General features: G+C 48.0%; 1 protein-coding gene across 2 annotated transcripts in view; it reads right to left on the bottom strand.

Annotated features, from left to right (window-relative positions):
* Positions 1–17,186, bottom strand: part of RERE (arginine-glutamic acid dipeptide repeats) — a 370,885-nt gene that overhangs the window by 39,137 nt on the left and 314,562 nt on the right. Inside the window, exons 1-2 of one of the 2 annotated variants that reach the window (XM_090268533.1) lie at positions 10,304–10,436; positions 9,516–9,596 (exon numbers count right to left, since the gene is read on the bottom strand). Coding sequence is in view for 1 of the 2 variants with exons in the window: in XM_090268534.1 (XP_090124660.1) it covers positions 9,516–9,596 (81 nt within the window). In the remaining variant the exon portion in view is untranslated. Of the gene's footprint in view, positions 1–9,515; positions 9,597–10,303; positions 10,437–17,186 lie in introns of those variants that run through there. The other variant, XM_090268534.1, reaches the window with a different exon arrangement.

Here is a 17,186-nt window from a genome sequence, read left to right on the forward strand (position 1 = left end):
TTCAGAACATCCTCAGTGATGTTTCACTCATAAGGAAAAGACACAGGATAAAAATTCCAGACTGTTTTCAAGATAATAAAATGGCATATGAGGGTGACTCACTAACTGACTAAAAGGGGAAAAAAAAATCCATAAACAGTCACAAGAACCTTGCAAAGCTGCAGAATCTGGCAACACTGAACCTCCTCCACTTCTCTTGGCTCTCAACCTCCAGTGCGTGCGTGAACACACACACACACACACACACACACACACACACACACACACACACACACACACACACACACACAGTCTAGTGACCCGTTTGATGCCAAGCTGCAATTGGCTAATGGCTTACTCTACTGCTTAAGACTATATCATTCCTGCCTTGCTCAATAGAATTGCTGAGAAAAATAAACACTGGGGTTCGATCTTATAAATAATCTAGAAAACAGAACTGCTCTGCAAACAGTAGAGGTGGCTTACTGCCCATGATCAACAGGACCGGGAAGCCCAATGTGGCGCCGGGAACCCCAAGTCCTAGTCTCACTACCTTGGGACACCAGAGCTAACAGAGACGGTTCTGACCATTAAGTCGTCTAAGGCCTGGGATGCCCAGGTTTCGACTGGTCTAATACTGCACCAAAGCAGGGCGTGAAAACCCACACAGAGAGCAGAGGTGAGGAGAGCGTTTCCTTGAAAACAATGAGAAGTTTTCATCTTTTCAGACCATGTGTATCTGTGGTTACCACGTCCTTTTACCCCTGGTTCACACACGTGTAACACACACACGCACAATCTCACTTTCTAACAAATAGTAACACGCTGAGTTCGGATGGCGAGAATTCTCGTCATTTGATCGCGTAATTTTAAACAATTAAATAAGGTTATTTAGACATTCAGTAGTAATTTTTCATTTGCCTTTTTTTAAGGATAGTAGTAGCTTAATTGCTAATTTCGTGATGTCATTTCATTAATATTAGCCATATAACCATATTTAAATCTTAAAAACCTGCTAGGACAGAGGATTAAAGGGCATTTAAATACCCCGGTACGCAGCGTGTTAAGTAAGGGCCTGTTACAGGTACTGAAGGTGACATAAAGCCCAGAAGCCTTGCATTCTCTATAAATGCATACATGCGTGTACGTGTAAGGAATAAAATGCACAGGGAGGAAAAAGGCGGCAGAGTCCAAAGTTCAAGACTGAGGTATTAGTTTTTACAGGGCAGAGCAAATACAACTCCGCTGAGAGGAGCCGGGCTCTTGGTACCGACCCAGCCCACACGGAAGGGGCTGAGCTGGATTCCACAGGTCTGCGGCCCAGGGGCCTGTGACTCGGACACCTGCCGCCGGAGAACACAGCCCCTGCTGGCCTCTCCCCTGGACTGTGAGCTTCTGGCGGGCAAGCACCCTGTCAAGCACCTCGGACACCCCACTAGAGTGCCTTTGGTACCAAAGGTTTCCCCCCCCAAGCAGTTCTCAAACAACTCCCCGTTCTGCCAGCTGTGATGACAACTTAAATGCTTCAAAGGCCAAATCCTAGGACGGATGATGCCACAATTTGGAGGATTCAGAAGGATTTAAGGCACTTGAACAGAACAAAGAACCGTATTTCCAAAGTGAAAAAAAGAACAAAGGCCATTAATATGGAAACAATTTCAAAACTCAACATCTCAAAAAGAAAACTTAGCTTAATGGAATTCTGGCGTCCCAAGCCAGGTTTCTTCTGCTTGTGTCTCCTATTTTCATAATACAAGTAACGGTTTTCAAATTACACACAAGAAAAAAAAATTATGGGTGCAAAGGTGTCTTTTCCACCACTGGTGAGCTGTGACTAAGATTGAGGTGAATGTTTTCCTTTCCTTTTCAAAACAATACAATTAGTTTTTACTGTATTTTCTAAGTGCTACTCAAGGGCATAACTTAAAATAAAATTAAAATGAACCAATCATGCAAGGATTATGATTTCAGATACATTTTGAAACATTTTCAACGTAAGCTTTTAACAGACTAGATGTATTTTTTAAAACATTCAGCAAACCGGATTTTCAAAGTTGGGATGAATTCCTAGATCTTAAGGGTAAAAAAATCTATTAGTAATATCAAATATGAGCTCCAAATAGATAGGCTCATTCACTATAGCCACAGAAATCACAACTTGTAAGTCTTCTTAAAGACCAATTCAAACCATCCCTTTGTTTTACTAGCTAATAAAACGGGCGAGTCTATTTTGGCTTAGAAGTCATAAATGTCTCCATCTGAAAGCCACCAGGTAACCAAGATGTAGCTGGATCTAAGAAATACGGGTCAGTAAATACCAACAGCAAACAAATAAAACAGGTCCTTACAAGTGGCACTGCGCTCAGTCACACGTTAGGGGTCCAAGGCAGTTTTCTGAGCGCAGTTTCTACAAGCAGGACAGTGCGCACCCTGACGCCGCCTCATGCCCCTGTGCCAGCTTTTGGTACGCAGGAAAGGCCAAGGGGAGGCCTAAGACGTCCAACACCGAAAGCAGCAAATAAACAAGGCCTTTTGTTTTAAAAGTCAGCTAAGTTTATTTAAGTGAATTAATTAATTAGTTTAAAGAGAGGGGAATTGGAGGGGAGAGAGAGAGGGAGAGAAATATCGATGCAAGAGGGAGCATTGGTAGGTGGCCTCTGTATGCTCCACGACTGGACCCAGCCTGAACCTGCAGCCGAAGCACATGTCTTGAAAGGAATTAAACTTCCGACCTTTTGGCTTACGAGACGAGGCTCCAACCAACTGAGCCACACCAGCCAGGCTGTCACCTAAGATTTTAAGACCTCCTTTCCCCCCTACACCAGCACCAATAGTTTCTCACGTGCAAATTTCTTAACTGCTTCCCTTACACAAGGGAATCAGCCAAGCTCACTAAGGTTACTCCAATCAACACTGCACTTCCGCCCACTCAAACACCCATTATAGTTTAACCCATCAGAATGGAGAGGTTCAAGCCTCTGCCCCACTTTAATGGGAGCAAACCCCCTGCATGGGATTAACTAGAGGATCACAACCCTTGCTGCCAAAATGCTGTTCCTGTTCTACAGGCGATCCCTTCCACCGTGCATGGAAAATTCCAACGTGATCTGCATCTACTCAAGGACAAGTTAGTAAGAGAAAAGGTATGGCACTTACTTAAATGTCTGTCCTTTTACTCAATCTTGCCAACCGCCAAGTATTTACATTTCTTATTCAAATGTAAACGTGTGCAAGCAAAAGACAGTAACACCTGAAAACACTGTAGTATTAACTACAGAAACTTCATATTAATGAGAGGTCAGCTTTTCAAATAAAAAGGTTTCTATTAGAAATAAACAAGGTCTAGCCTAGCTTGACTCAAGCTATGACTGCATGCCACAAGGTAAAGAGGAGGACAAAAGTTTTTATATGAAATAGGATAGGAATTACAGTTGTGTTTCTAGGGAAATCAGAAAAGGGAAATTATATTAAGAAATTCTATTCTTGACAATGAAAATAAGCCCAGATACTTTTCTATATGTTTGAAAAATTTTGTAGTAATCTGAAAATCAAGTCCTGAACAGTGAAACCATCTGCAACTTAACAGACTCAGAACAACACCATTTTAAGAATGAACATGACACGCAGGCTTCGGATTCAGCCCAGTCTTTCTCACCGCAGACAGCAGTGCTTCCTAAACTGTAGGGTGCCTGCAGATCAGCTGGGGGGCTTATTAAAGTGCAGATTCTGGCTCAGCAGGAATGGACCGCAGCCTGGGAGCCTGCGGTTTTCACCAACTCCAGGTGAGGTGAGGAGACTGGTCTGAGAACCACACCGTGAGCGACGAGGACACACGGCACGCTTTCTAAAGTGTCGTTATGTGGTTATAACATGTCTGTCGTCAATAGTATCAACTTGTTCAGGAAGTCCATACTTTGTGATGTAACAACAGATTAAGCATTAATGAGGCTAGAAAACCGTTTACCTAAGGTTATAACCGGAAGTTAAACAAAACTTCATGCTCAACGTTCAAATTCAGTGCTAGAGTCATTTTTAACCTCTTAATATTAACAGAATCTCGATTACTCAGTCTCAAAGCCGTTTCTTAACAGGAGTTATTCTCTGCTGGGGGAATATGCTCTATGCAAAAGATATTTTGCCTGGAGAAGCGAACAATTAATATTCATTAGTTATGTACATATTTAATAGAACTCATTCCCAGAAACGTGGCTGAGAAAGGTGGTTGATTTTCATGTTATTTCTCAAATTAAAATTGTAAATCTCTAATACTTTTCATCCTATAACCCAAAGTTAAAAAAAAAAAATCCTAAACATCAAAACCACTTCCCTTTTCCCTGGGCTCTTGGTCCCATTTTTAAAAACTGACATATTTTCAGTAGAGAAAATCAAGGTAAAAGAGACTTCAATTTTCCTAAGTCCCTTTCAACTCCCTGTTTTCTGCCTTACTACAAGACCAAGTTATCTCAAGAACCTTCTCTCTGGTCTCCACTGTGTTCATGCTGCTCAGCCACATTCCAGACCTGCCTGGATGCTCTCATTTATCTCTTTAAAAGCCTTCAGGGGGAGACTGACCGGTGCAGTCCAGCTGGTTGGGTGTTGTCGCAAAGTAAAATGTGGCCTCTTGGATTCCCAGCCCAGGGCACAGGCCTGGGCCTCCGGCTCCGTCCCACGTTGGGGAGCGAATGAGGGGGCCACCGACTGGTGTTCCTCTCTCACATTGATGTTTCCCTCCCGCTCTCCTTCCCTTCCCCTCTCTCTAAAAATAAATAAATATTTTTAAAAAGCCTTCAGGGGTCCCCAAAGGCACTCTCCAGAGAGAACACAAGGTCCCCAAAGCCAACTCACAAGCCATAATTCTGGCCCAGACCCCACTGCAGCCTTCCCCCCAGTCACAGTGAAGTACTTGCTGGGCACGTTTTTGCAATTTCCTGTCTCCCTGCCTTTGCCTGTGATAGTTCCCACAGCTGGGAAGTCGCTTTTCCTCCACCCTCCCAACCAGGCCCGACAAAAAAATATACCCTTCCTCCGAAGTCCAGTTCACACACCACCACTCCAGGGAGCCTTGGGAAGCAGGGAGCAAACGGTTACCGTCCCTGCTGTAGCGCCGCCCACCCCCCGGGCACGACGGCACCGGCTTCGCTTCACGGACGCCCTGCCCGACGACAGTGCTCAGCGCTTACACACACTCTCTGAACAGTGAACCATACGGGGTGTTTAGCTCTGGAAACGGGCAGGCGGGAGAAATCGATCTAGTGGAGCAAATACCAGTGTACCGGCGACTGGGCTTACAGACCCCGTGAGCCCAACTTCTGTTGGGCTAGGTGCTCAAAAATAAAACTGCAGCGACGAGAAAGGCAACTAAGGGGGGACACCTTTTCACCTGCTCCCCCACAGGCTCATTACAACTCCGAGGGCACCTCTTCCCTCCACAGAGTCCGAGCAGATCCCCCTGTCTTCTCGCTCACGTGAGTGCCTCTGCGTAAGCGCTCCCTGTCCCGATCCAATGCTCTGTCTGAGCAAGAGCAGGTGCAGAGCGCCATACACAAAGGCCGGCCGCGATTCAAGGGACAACCCCCAGGTGTCAGACACGGAAAGTCTCGGCTCAAACAACGACACCAACACGTTTCTGGGTGAAAGCAGGTAAACGGTGCTGGTGCCCGAGTAATCGTCTCATAATTCTGAAGAAAACTGCAATGTGTATAAAAACCAAACAGAAATACTATTTTTGGAACAGCCACGATTTTGCATTATTCATGAGGTGGGTCCCCCTCCTGGTAATTTAAAGTCAACTCTAGCTGGTCTCTTATTTTTTCAGGTAGTACCTTAGCATCAAAGGTCATGTAACTAATCAATCCAAAGAGTACCTGGAAGTTCTTGAAGCGGAACCCAAGGGGCTTGGTTCCACTCATCCTCTCGGCATCTCTGTGCTAGGGGACACTCACTGGGATTTACACACACGCACTCACACCGGGACTGCCAAGGGTTAGGCCTGACCGTGTCTGAAGAGCGAAGTGCACAGCCAAGGGGAACCGGATACGCTCAGCAGACTCTTCACTGCGCTCTCCTACAACTATACATCTTACAAGCACGCTGGGGGAGGCTAGTGGTTACAGAGAAACATCACACCCTACAGGACATCTGTACAACCATGATACTCAAATATTTAACTTGCGGTTACTCTCTCGGGTACCATGAGGTTCACATGTAATACCCACTCAACCAAACCTCTATAAACAGTTGGTTTTCCACAATCACAGCCACTATTCCCACTTCAGTGGGGAGCAGTGCTCAGAGAAAAGCCAGACTTAGCGCCTGTGTAATAAACACCAGAAACCAACAGGGCTGTGAGCTGTTTATGTCCACGTGCCCCAGGAACCTCGGCCTGCGCCCCTCGCTGAAGGACCCGTGGGAACGCAGCGCCCCCCCACCCCCCCAGCAAAGCTTAGAGACAAAAAGCACATCCCTTGAGCTGGGCACTGCTCTCCACCCCTTCCCAGTTTTTCAACAAAAAGGGTTTTTGGCAAGAAGGAATCATGAATAACAGGTAATTTCTACTTACACAGATTCAATTTGTTTACAAGTGGAAAATAACTTGGCACTTCCATAGCATTTAGCTACTGCGTGTAGTATTGGGGGTAGGTGAAAAGAAGAAACGCTTTCCAGTACTTTTAGGCGCGCGCTATAAACAGTCTCTCAGAACCGTCCTCAGGAGGAGAGGGTTAGCCCGTTCCACAGACACAGACACAGACACTCAGGGCCACGGGCTGAGTCGCCCACGTGAGGCCCGAGAGCAGGAACGGGGCAAAGGAGGCAGGAGCCGCCATTTTGCTCTCGGCACAGCGATAGCCCGAAGTCTGCAAACGTTTTATAAGGATCGCATGCAGCACCTACAAAATCCTCACGCGAAGAAACACCATGGCAGAGAAAGTCCCCCCCCCCCCAGTCGCCGTCAGGATTTGCCCCGACTTCCCAGGAACAGCGCGGCGCAGACCGCACAAGCAGGGGATCAGCACGTCCTACAGTTACCGGCGCGGCCGAGAATAGAGCACAGGCCTGCTGACCCGCGCCCAGGCCCGGCCAGGCGTGCTCCCTGGATGCTGACACCCTTCTGAAGTTTCAAGTCGGTTGAGAATAGCAAAGAAATGAGTTAATAATTCTGGTAAATAGAAGAGAACGTGGAAAGTATCTAAGGATTTGTTATAAAAAGAGGCGTGACTGCATGAAGATTTCTACCAAGGAAGTTTTCAACCAAGAACACTACTGGTGCCTGCCTATTTCCTCATCTTCCACAGCGAAAATGAAGAAGAACCTTTGCCCTCCCCTCCCTGTGAGTTGTGAATGATTAGCTTGCTTATGTTGATAACTAAAGAAAATATGAGTGCCTCTCACAGCTGATTAGAATACTAACAGATTTACCCTACTACCAAACTCCTCCAATTCTATGCAAAAGACAGCCAGACACCAGGACCGGTTAGCCAATGTCAGCCATAATAAATCTTCCCACGCTGCAAACAACAGTCCTGTGAGCTCCAATGGCTATGCCCTGAAGAGGCTGAAGCAGGAAGACCGCCGGGTGCCAGAGGAGAAGGCAAGAGGGGAGCCACGTGACTGGGAGACTGAGATGGCGGAGAAGCGATGGGGGAGGGGCCTCAGGAAAGAGGCGCCTGGAAAAGACCAGAGAACCGGCTTGAAGAGGTGACATACTGAGAACTTCTCTGTGGGTGAGAAAAGGCTACTCACTGAGTTTGACATCGTCCGTAAGAACTACCAAGAGCAAGAAGAAAAAAAACAAGAGTCAAAGACTCTTACCCAGGTGACGAAGGTTTCCACATGGGAGTTAAAACTAGATAAAATTGGCATTTCCTAATGCTAGACAACAGATTTTAGATTTAATGCTTAACTTGCTATTATTTATTTTTTTAAAACAAAAAGATAAAGTAATTGTCAAGTGATATCTTGTATCAAATTCTTCATGGCCTGCAAGCTTTAACGGAGAACAGGGATACATACGTAACACTTGAGTTGAGAGGTTATGACCTAGCCTAGCCGGACGGTCAAGTCAAAGCTACTCATCAGTGTCTCTCAATTTCACCCCAATTTGGTCAAACCAAAACTCCTACATTTGGGTGAAGACATTTTAGTTTTTAAAAGTATGTATCAATCTTCAAATAACTGAAATTCTCAGGAAACTTTCTCTCATGGTTCTACATTCACTACCTCTTTTCAATCTGTTCTAGAAAGAGCAAAAACTAAGTTGGTTTTATGGCTCGATTACATAATAAATTTATTTTAATGTATGTGAACAGTTTTCCCGCTTTTAACAATTCTCAAATGACTCATCTCTCAGCATATTCAGCTGTATAACAAATATTAAAAGTTCAGTCTAGTTATGTTTGATGATGCAAACCACTGATTTATAGGAGGCTATACTTGAAATCTCAAAACCCGTCTTCACTATTTTGGTATCATGGAAACCATGGGACTATACAGAAAGTGTCTAGAAACAGTTCATTAAAAAAATAAAAATAAAAAAATAAATATAAAAGAACCAAAATTGAATAAGAAATCAATAAACAACACCCAATTAGAAAGCCAAAAACCAAATAAAACAAAACAATCTACCTATTTTTGCAATGAATACTCTTCATCCATCTCTCCCCCTTCCACTCCTGGAGAAAACACTGAATTACTCCCCCTTCTCCACAAATCCTGAAGAGCACTTCTGGTTACTGGACTCTGCTTCAGCCACAGATCCTGGGAAGTGGCTGGTTCTACTCCACCCCCGCCTCCCCCCTTCCTTGGCAGAGCCAGAGGAGGACACTCCCCGATCCACCTCCAATAGCACCTGGAGGAAGAAATGAGACAGAATCCCTTGATAATATTCTCTTCATGTAACTTTCCTCTTAAGTTTCCGCAGCAAACCCTCCTACCCAAGGTTTAGTAAGAATATTCAACAGATCTAAGTCTCAGCTCTGAGAAATATCATAGGAATTTTTTAAAGCCCTATCTAAGCAATTTATAACAATTCTCATGCATCCCATCCATCAAATGAAAAGCACAAACTTCTAGGGCTGGAAAATTAAAGAGTTAAAACTACTCTTCAGACCACAGCAACATTTAATACAGGAAAAAGTCCCAATAGAATTCAAAGTATATGAGCTACAAACCACATCACCCAAATCTGAACTAGTGATAAATGACATTTCCTATTTCAGCCACTGTATTTAAAATTAGATGTTAACTCCCCAACACTGCAGAACCCCCACCCAACTTAACCCTCTGTTGCCGAAGACCGTTTTGTTCTTACAACAGCGGTCTACTTTCTTCAGGGAAATAAGCATAACCTGTCACTTACTACCTAGCATCATGAGCTAAAACTAAAAGGGAAGGAAGTAAAATGAATAGGATGCTAAAGGCCAGCCTGAATCTGAGCACAGCGCAGGGTTAAAGGAAACCATTTCATAAGATCAAGCGTGGAGAAGCCGCAGGAGCGAAGAGGAAAAAAATCAAGTTACATAAAGTCCAATTGTACTCACTGTTTCCTTATTGGGAAGCAGCTCCTTTCTGATTCTGAAGAAGTTCTTGCCGTACTGCCTGAGCCCCTTAACGAAGCGTTTCTGTGATAAAAAGAAACAAATGGGATGTAAAAACCAAAAACAAAACAGGATGTCAGCAAAGCAAAGATATCTGCAATCAGCAGAATAACAACCGCAAAAGTCTTAGCCAGGGAATACTGACTGGGCTCGGACCTGGGACCCACCGCCAGGGCAGGCCCCCACACCCTTCCTCGGACCCCACGCCCACCCCCCCTCACAGGCTCGGGGGACGAACACCCTGGGTCTGAGGCTCAAGCGCGATCTGTGCCCCCCGCGCTGCCGCCTGCGCACTGGTCCCCACGGCACAAACAACAAACATGCCCCCGTGTTTCAGTGAAACAGGACGCCTGCTTTCCGCTCCGAACGAGGCTTCCCGGAGTGTCGGAGGGAGAAAACAGAACCAAGCCCTGAGACTTTTCTCCACCAGGGCGCCCTAGAGGGTTAAAAGGCCCTCGCGTTAACCCGAGGAATTCACTAGGAAGGCACCAATATCGGAAGCCCACTGGGAGTCTGAACACCAGTTGGCCTGCCCCGCCATCTCCGTCGCGAAAAGCCACTCCAGGACACCAAATAAAGAAACATCAGCACCCCTTCCTTCTTCCCGAAGCCCCTCACCGCCCCCCCCCCCAATTTCCTAAGCAGTCTGGAGACTTTCGCGTCGTCCCACCGCTCCCAGGCAGCCCCTCCCCAGCCCAGGGCGGGCAGCCTCCGGCTCCCCTGGCTCCCACCTCGGGCTCGGGGCCCAAAGCCTGGTCCCGCGCGGCCGCCCCGCCCGCCACAGCACGTCCCGGCCTGGTGGGCGCGGGTGGCCGGGCAGCCACAGGTACGCCGGGCCGGCGCCGAGCGCGCTCGGGGTCCGGGGCAGCGGGAGGCCGCGCCTGTCACCCGGCTCTGGGTCCACAAAGCGCAGGCAGGGGGCTGCCAGGGCGGTTCGGCGTGTGACCGCGGCGGCCCGCGCAGCGCGGGGCGTGGGGCTGGGGCCACCGCTGCCACCGGGGGAGGAGGCTGGAGCAGCGCGCAGAGCCCGGCGCGGCCGGGCGGCTGCAAAAGGCGGCCTGGATCGCCGCGCTGCCCGCCGGCCTCACGCTCCGGCCCCCGCCCCGGGGCTCTGCGCCAGCGCCTCCCGGGACCCGGCGCTGCTAATCTCGGCCCTTCGCTCCGGGCGGCAGAAGTAGATCCCGGCGCCGAAGCCCGGAAACTTCCTCCCTACCGGGGGAGCGTGAGCCGGGGGCGCCTACGGGGCGGGGGCCGCGCCGCACGCGGGGCCCTTCCCAGGCCGCTCCGTTTCCAATCCTCCCTCCCGGCGGGCAGCCTGCTGCGCTGCGGCCGACCGTCCGCCACCCCTGGGCCACTACAAGGCGGGCCGCCCGAGGACCCCGCGCGGTCCCTTCCGGCCGGGATCGCGGGCGGCTGCTCCCCGCGGCCCAGGCATTAGCCAGCACCTTGCCAGGTCCGGTTCACGACGAAATCACCGCGGAAGCTTCCCAGCCAATAAATCACCTGCCCACCAGGAGGACAGCCCCTCCCACTCCCGTGTTTGAGACCAGCCGGTCAAATTGAGTGAGGAGCCAGACCTGGCCTGCAGGACGGATCTGCAACCTCCTACTCCATTCCTAGAGGCTCTGCATTTTCAGATTTCAGCCCTTTCTAAGATGACTCATCATTGTCAGTTTTCAATATAATTCTTATAGTTCAAAGGAAAAGTCTGTCAAGGCACAAAAAAGCAAAAAGAGTGACCCCGGTTACCCAACAAAAGTGTGGTTCTTAGGATCCACACGCATCCCAAACCATGTGCAAGGCCCCTCCACTGCGGACGTAGAGAGGGATGAGGCTGCCCTGCCCTCAAGGAGCTCCAAGGCCAGCAGGTAAACAGATCAATCTCTGGGCCCTTAAAAAAGCATCAGGGGAACAAAGGGCTGTGGGTGGGGCCCGGAGGAGGAAGCAATTTACACTGCTGGTGTCTTAGAGGAAGTGACAAGGAAGAGCCGGGAGCCCGCCAGGTGTGCTCAGCAGGGCTTCAGGCAGAGCCGTCAGTCAGGAAGGGCAGACGGAACATTCTGGGAATTGCAAGGAGGGCAGGGTGTGCAGAAAGGAGTGCCAGCAGACGAGACTGGCGTGGCAGGACAGGATCAGGTTGCAGGGAGCCTCGTGGGCCCGACTGAAGACTCATGGGCCTAACTGCGGAGCGGCAGGGAAGTTCCAGCAGGAGTGGTCCGTGAGAAGAGTGGAGAAGCGCTGCGCCAGTGGCTGTGTGGCTGTGGCCTAGCGACAGGCTGGCTGCCATAGTCTAGTGAAAGGGGCTGGTGACATGAGGAAGGCCTGAGCTCAGCCTCAGCCGTCAGAATTAATGCTTCTTCCTCCACTCTTAAGTATTTACTGAGCACCCAGCACTGATTTAAAAGTAGCTGTGGACATTTATTAAAACTGATTCACTTAGGCAGGTCAGATAAATGTGGATGGAGCCGTTACAGGACAAGCTGAGACTTAATTCAGCCGAGCATCACGTAGTGCGGCCAGGGAGCCATGAGCGACGGCCTGTGCAGTCCAGACCGCATTCCCCAGGACGGTGTGGCGGGGCCGGGTCGCGAAGAACAGACAGCGTTGGCAGAGGTGGAGGGGCTGGCTGAGCCCTGGTTACGGGGGAGGAGCGTCCACACAAAGTTGAGGTGGGTGATCTGGCATGAGTCAGATGGTAGAATGCCAGGACCATGCGATCTGAGCACGGGCTGGATGCCAAAGGACGCAGAACAGGTTCACTGGGAGAGGCGGGCGCAAGTGGAGGCGGCGTCTGAAGGAGACCGACGCTGACACGTCAGGCTACTGTGGCAGGGCTGAGCAAACAAGTTCAGATTCCGATTCTGCTACTTGTCACGATAAAGTCGTCTGAACTTGATACATTCAAGTAATAGTTACTAAGTACCTACTATACGCCAGGGCCGTACATATGTTAATTTAAAAGCCTTACAGCCTACAAATAAGTACTGTTGTTATCTCCATTTTAAAGACAAGGAAGACTGGTAAGCAGCTAGACCAAGGTCACCCAACCCTTCAGAGGACAAGACAGAGTTCAAACCCAGGCTCCAAAATCCATGCCCCGCACTGCCACACACTCTGTACAATGGAGGTACGCGTCCACAAATGTAACCATTTTCAGTCACGGTACCGTTATCCGTGACTGCCCTTTCCCGTCGGCCCCAACATCACATCACCAGCTTCAGTATTCTGCCTAAAGAAGGTCTTCCAATGCCTTCCTTTCTTGTCTAGTCCAGTGCTGGGCCAGGTCCTTAGCCCTCTTTCCTACCAGAGAGCCTATTAACTCAGCTCCCCCATCCAGCCACTCACTAGCTTCTGCAAGGAATTTTTCAAAGCCATCAAGTTGATCATGAGTGCAACACCATCCTGCTCCTAGCCCCTACCTAAGAATGGCTTTTTGACCTATTCAGGGTGGTGGTTACACCCCTTAGCCCCGAATTCAGGGAACTCCAGGATCTTGTTCCTACCCATCTTTCTACTCAGACATCTAGTGATACCAATTGGCCCACACTGAACTGCCGGAACTCTGGACTATCTTTTCTACTACTCTTTACTCTCTACTTCAAACCGAAGTTCAAATCCCTTCTAATCCAAAGTGATATTTCCCTGACCATTCCCTCCCATCAGTTGGCACTTATTTATTTGTATAAAGCCTTATATACTAACAGAGTCTACACACTCTGAAAAGAGAGGCACTGTATCTTACACCACTTTGCGTCCCTACAGCATTAGGCAGCTGGAGCTCCCATGTGTTTGATATATAAGTGAAACTAACCATGAAATGACCAGCCTGGGCTAGGGTGGTCACAGTGGAAAACAGACCATTAAAACTCAAAGGGTTCCATTTGAACTGTGATAACAGCTCCATGACACCAAACTCCCCTGACTTTCCTCATTATCACCTGGCTTAATTCTCTGTTCAACTTCTAAATGTTAAGTCTTCCCAATGCTTTTTCAAGGCTTTCTGCTCTCCAACCTCCGCCCCCGGCTCCCCCATATATCTCCCACTGCACCCTTGGCTTTAAATATCATCCAAGATGCTCACGACTATTTCTAAAGCTAAATCCAGGTCCAAGCCCATTGGGAACACTTGTTTGAATGTCTCAGACATTTCAAACTAACTGCTTCCAGAAGTATGATTTTGACATCTGGTGGTGAGCACAGACCACTTCTGTCAGTGACTATGCTCTCAGGTGCAAAGTACCATTGGCGCCACTTAAAAAAATTAAAAAAGGAAGTAAAAGCTTCATGTGGCCTTCACTGTTACTTCTCTATGGAAACCCACAAGGCCTCAAAACTGGTAAAACATCTGCTTCTCAGAGACCAGCCTTTACCTTGTGGTTTACCAGAAATGCAGAGTAAGTAGCCTTTAAAATGGAAACCAAGTCAATCCATTCAGAGCAGCCAGTGATTAGGTCAATATGTTAAATAGGCTTTCTGAGGCTGCAGCCTCCTTTCCGTCTGTTAATTCATCTCTTCAAATGAAGACCTTGAAGTTTTTAAGACTTCACTTTAATAATTAACACTACTGACTTCAAAACAGACAGGTACAAGCATACCTTGGAGACAGTGCGGTTCGGTTCCAGACCATCGCAATAAAGCAAGTATTGTAATAAGTGAGTTGTAATCTTTTTGCTGGTGGAGGGCCTTGCTTGTATTTGGATTAAGGGGGGGTGGGGGCAACATCTGTGAAGCACAGCAGAGCAAAGCACAATGAAACGAGGCCCGCCTGCATGCCCGGCTTCTGAGCGACAGCTCAGAGGCAAGGTCTGTTTCGTAGCAGCTGAGCTGAGATTCGGCATTTCCAGCGCTGAAACTCCAGGCCTCATGCGTCCTTTCCACAGCCCTCAGCTTTTCTGCCCCCTGATGGCGCCCAGATATTAGAATGCTATGAGGCTGAGGGCGGAGGAGAAAGAAGACTGTGCCCACGTACAGGGTGGGAACGGGCTGGGTCGCCGCCCTGAGAGTTCGGCGGCCCCACCATTCTCCTGAGCATGGACTGCGGGGTTGGGGGCGTGTTTCCCGTTGAGCTGACTGTGTCTTAGGGGCAGTTAAGTGCGGGCCAGCTGGCATCCCTGGGCGTCTGGTTGGGAAAGTAGACAGGGACAGTTAACCTGACAGGGCTTTCTATTTCTGAATCTCTATAGTCAGATGAGATCCAAATATAGATATAAATTTATTTATGGCAAGGAGATTATTCTTCGCTTTGTTTTACAAACTTAAGCTGTGATTGTGCTCTAGTTTTATATTTACTGGAATACATTCTGACATTAACACTGTATGAAGTGAAGGTGTACAACATATTTGATACACATACACGGTAATATCTGTAATATGACTGGCATTGTCGTGATACTCAGGACCTCTCTTTCGTCACTTAATTATGCTCCAGTTTTTAGACAAATTGTTCTAGTTTTCTGTCTTTAAGCTAAAACCTCACATCGTCACCAGGAGTTACCTGCCTGTACGTTCCTAATTGAGAATATTTAATTCCTGGCTTTAAAAAAAGTGAGCTACCTGAGCACAGTATTTACTGTTAAACTGGATTTTAATAGAATCTGGAAAGCTCCATTTCTCATTTTTAGTAGGATGGAAAGAACATGAGATTCAAACTAGGATCTAGTCTAATTTTCAGTTCCATAGAGGAAATTTTGACATGACTGTTTATAGACTCAGCCATTTTGAAATGGGAGATACTTAATAGGAATAAACATAATTGGGTCAAAACGCAGTGATATTTTCTCTTACAATAAAGTAACACGTGCACGAGTTCCTGGTGCTGTGGCCGAGTGTGCCCAGGTCAGAGCCTCCCGAGCCCTGTGCCCACGGCCTGCCCAGGCGCAGCCCCTCTCCACCGGCGGGCCCCGGAGAGCAGCTTCGCCGTAGGGGTCATGAAGGGAAACAGGTGGGGAGACGCCGCCCTAAACAACAATAAAAACGGCCGACACTGAGTAGAGCTAGGACGTGTCTTAAGGGCTCTACGTGCCCTGACTCATTGAAGCGTCATTTTCCAGATGGAAATCTCCATTTTGCAGATGGAAAAACTAACCGTGCCAGCAAGTCCTTGGGCCACGGCGAGAGGGTCAGGGCAGACAAATGTAAACAGTTGGGAGCCTCGGAGGTGGGTGAGGTCTAAGAATGGGGTCAAGGGCAGGGTGCAGATCGTGGGTGCAAAAGGTATCTGTTGCCTGTGTGTGCATTTCAAGATTTTAAGTGTTCCCGAAAATCTATAAATGAACAAGTAAAGGCTATATTCTCGTCAATTCATTCTTGCCTCAGTTCATTGTTTATTAGTTGGCAAAAATATCTGCCCTATCCATTTCCTTTTTTTTTTCCTGAACATCAAATTGGACAGCAAACAGAAGAGTACTGGACTGGAAGTAAGTCCTTCAAAGAACAAAGTGTACTTATCTCCCTCATCTGCACATGCAACTCCCTACCTCGTTCATCTCAAGCGCTGGGTCTGACGTGCGTCTGCAGCAGAGAAGAGAGGCGGGAAGACGGGACTGTGCCTCAGAAAGGGCTAAGAGATAACTCTGCATTAACCCCTGGCTGAGAGCTTTCAAAATTAACTCCCTCTGGTGAATTTTAACTAGTGCATCACAGTCAGAACTCACCAGGACTTCTGAAAAGCAACTTCTACTCAATCCTCTTACATAACTGTTTGGAAAACACTGTCGGTATTAAAATGATTCCCACTGTGAAAATGGCTTCTTCTGCTCTACCCTGTTTTCTGCACAAATTTTTATGTTAATAAGTTACTGGTTCTCAGGGGACTGAAGAGCGCGCATATTTGCAAGTAAGCAAACCACAGTGTCCCCCCACCCCTCTTCGCCCTGCTAGAGAGAGAAAAGTGTAAGCCCACGAGCCAGGCAGGGCGTTAAGAGGAGTGTGCTCACTGCCCTCTTCTGAAGGTGGCGAGCAGCAGGATCGCAGGGAAGACGTGCCCTAAATGTGGGTCCATGTTAGTGAGGTGGAAAAAAAGAGAATACTGATGCCACACAGAGGAAATGAAAGCCTGTCCCCACACCTGTGTCACACAGCGCCTACCGACCTGTTCATCAGTGGCTCTTACTGACAAACCGCTAGGGGAGGACCTACCGCATTTCATCTGTACAGTCCTGTTTGTTAGAGGTTCCCATCACCCCGTATCTAGAGCGCTTCCTGCTGGGGGTATGCCAGTGATACTGCTTTGAAAAGTATCACTTGCTTTTGGTTTTCAATATTTCACACACCAGTGAACGCGTGACTCAGTAAAGCATTGCTCTTCGATGCCCACCGCCCGAACCAATTTGTCTGGGAGGGGACGTGCCAGCAATCACGGTGGCCACTGCTGAGAGTTCTAGGGTGCTGTGCCTCATTTCTCACTCCACTTCGTAAGTACACTTTGAGTTTACGAGCACTGTGTCAGGAGAGCTACAGTAGTGACGCTGGATTTTCAACTGTGTGGAAGATTCGTGCCCACAGTCCTCGAGTTGTTCAAAGGTTAACTGTAGCTAATAGTTTCATTAAACTAGTTATAGTTCTTTAAAAAGCAACTGGGATTAACTATTTAAAATAATAAACACAATTCTGTTG

This window comes from Furipterus horrens, unplaced genomic scaffold, assembly GCF_987537825.1.
Source record: "Furipterus horrens unplaced genomic scaffold, mFurHor1.1.pri manual_scaffold_3, whole genome shotgun sequence".
NCBI lineage: Eukaryota > Metazoa > Chordata > Mammalia > Chiroptera > Furipteridae > Furipterus > Furipterus horrens.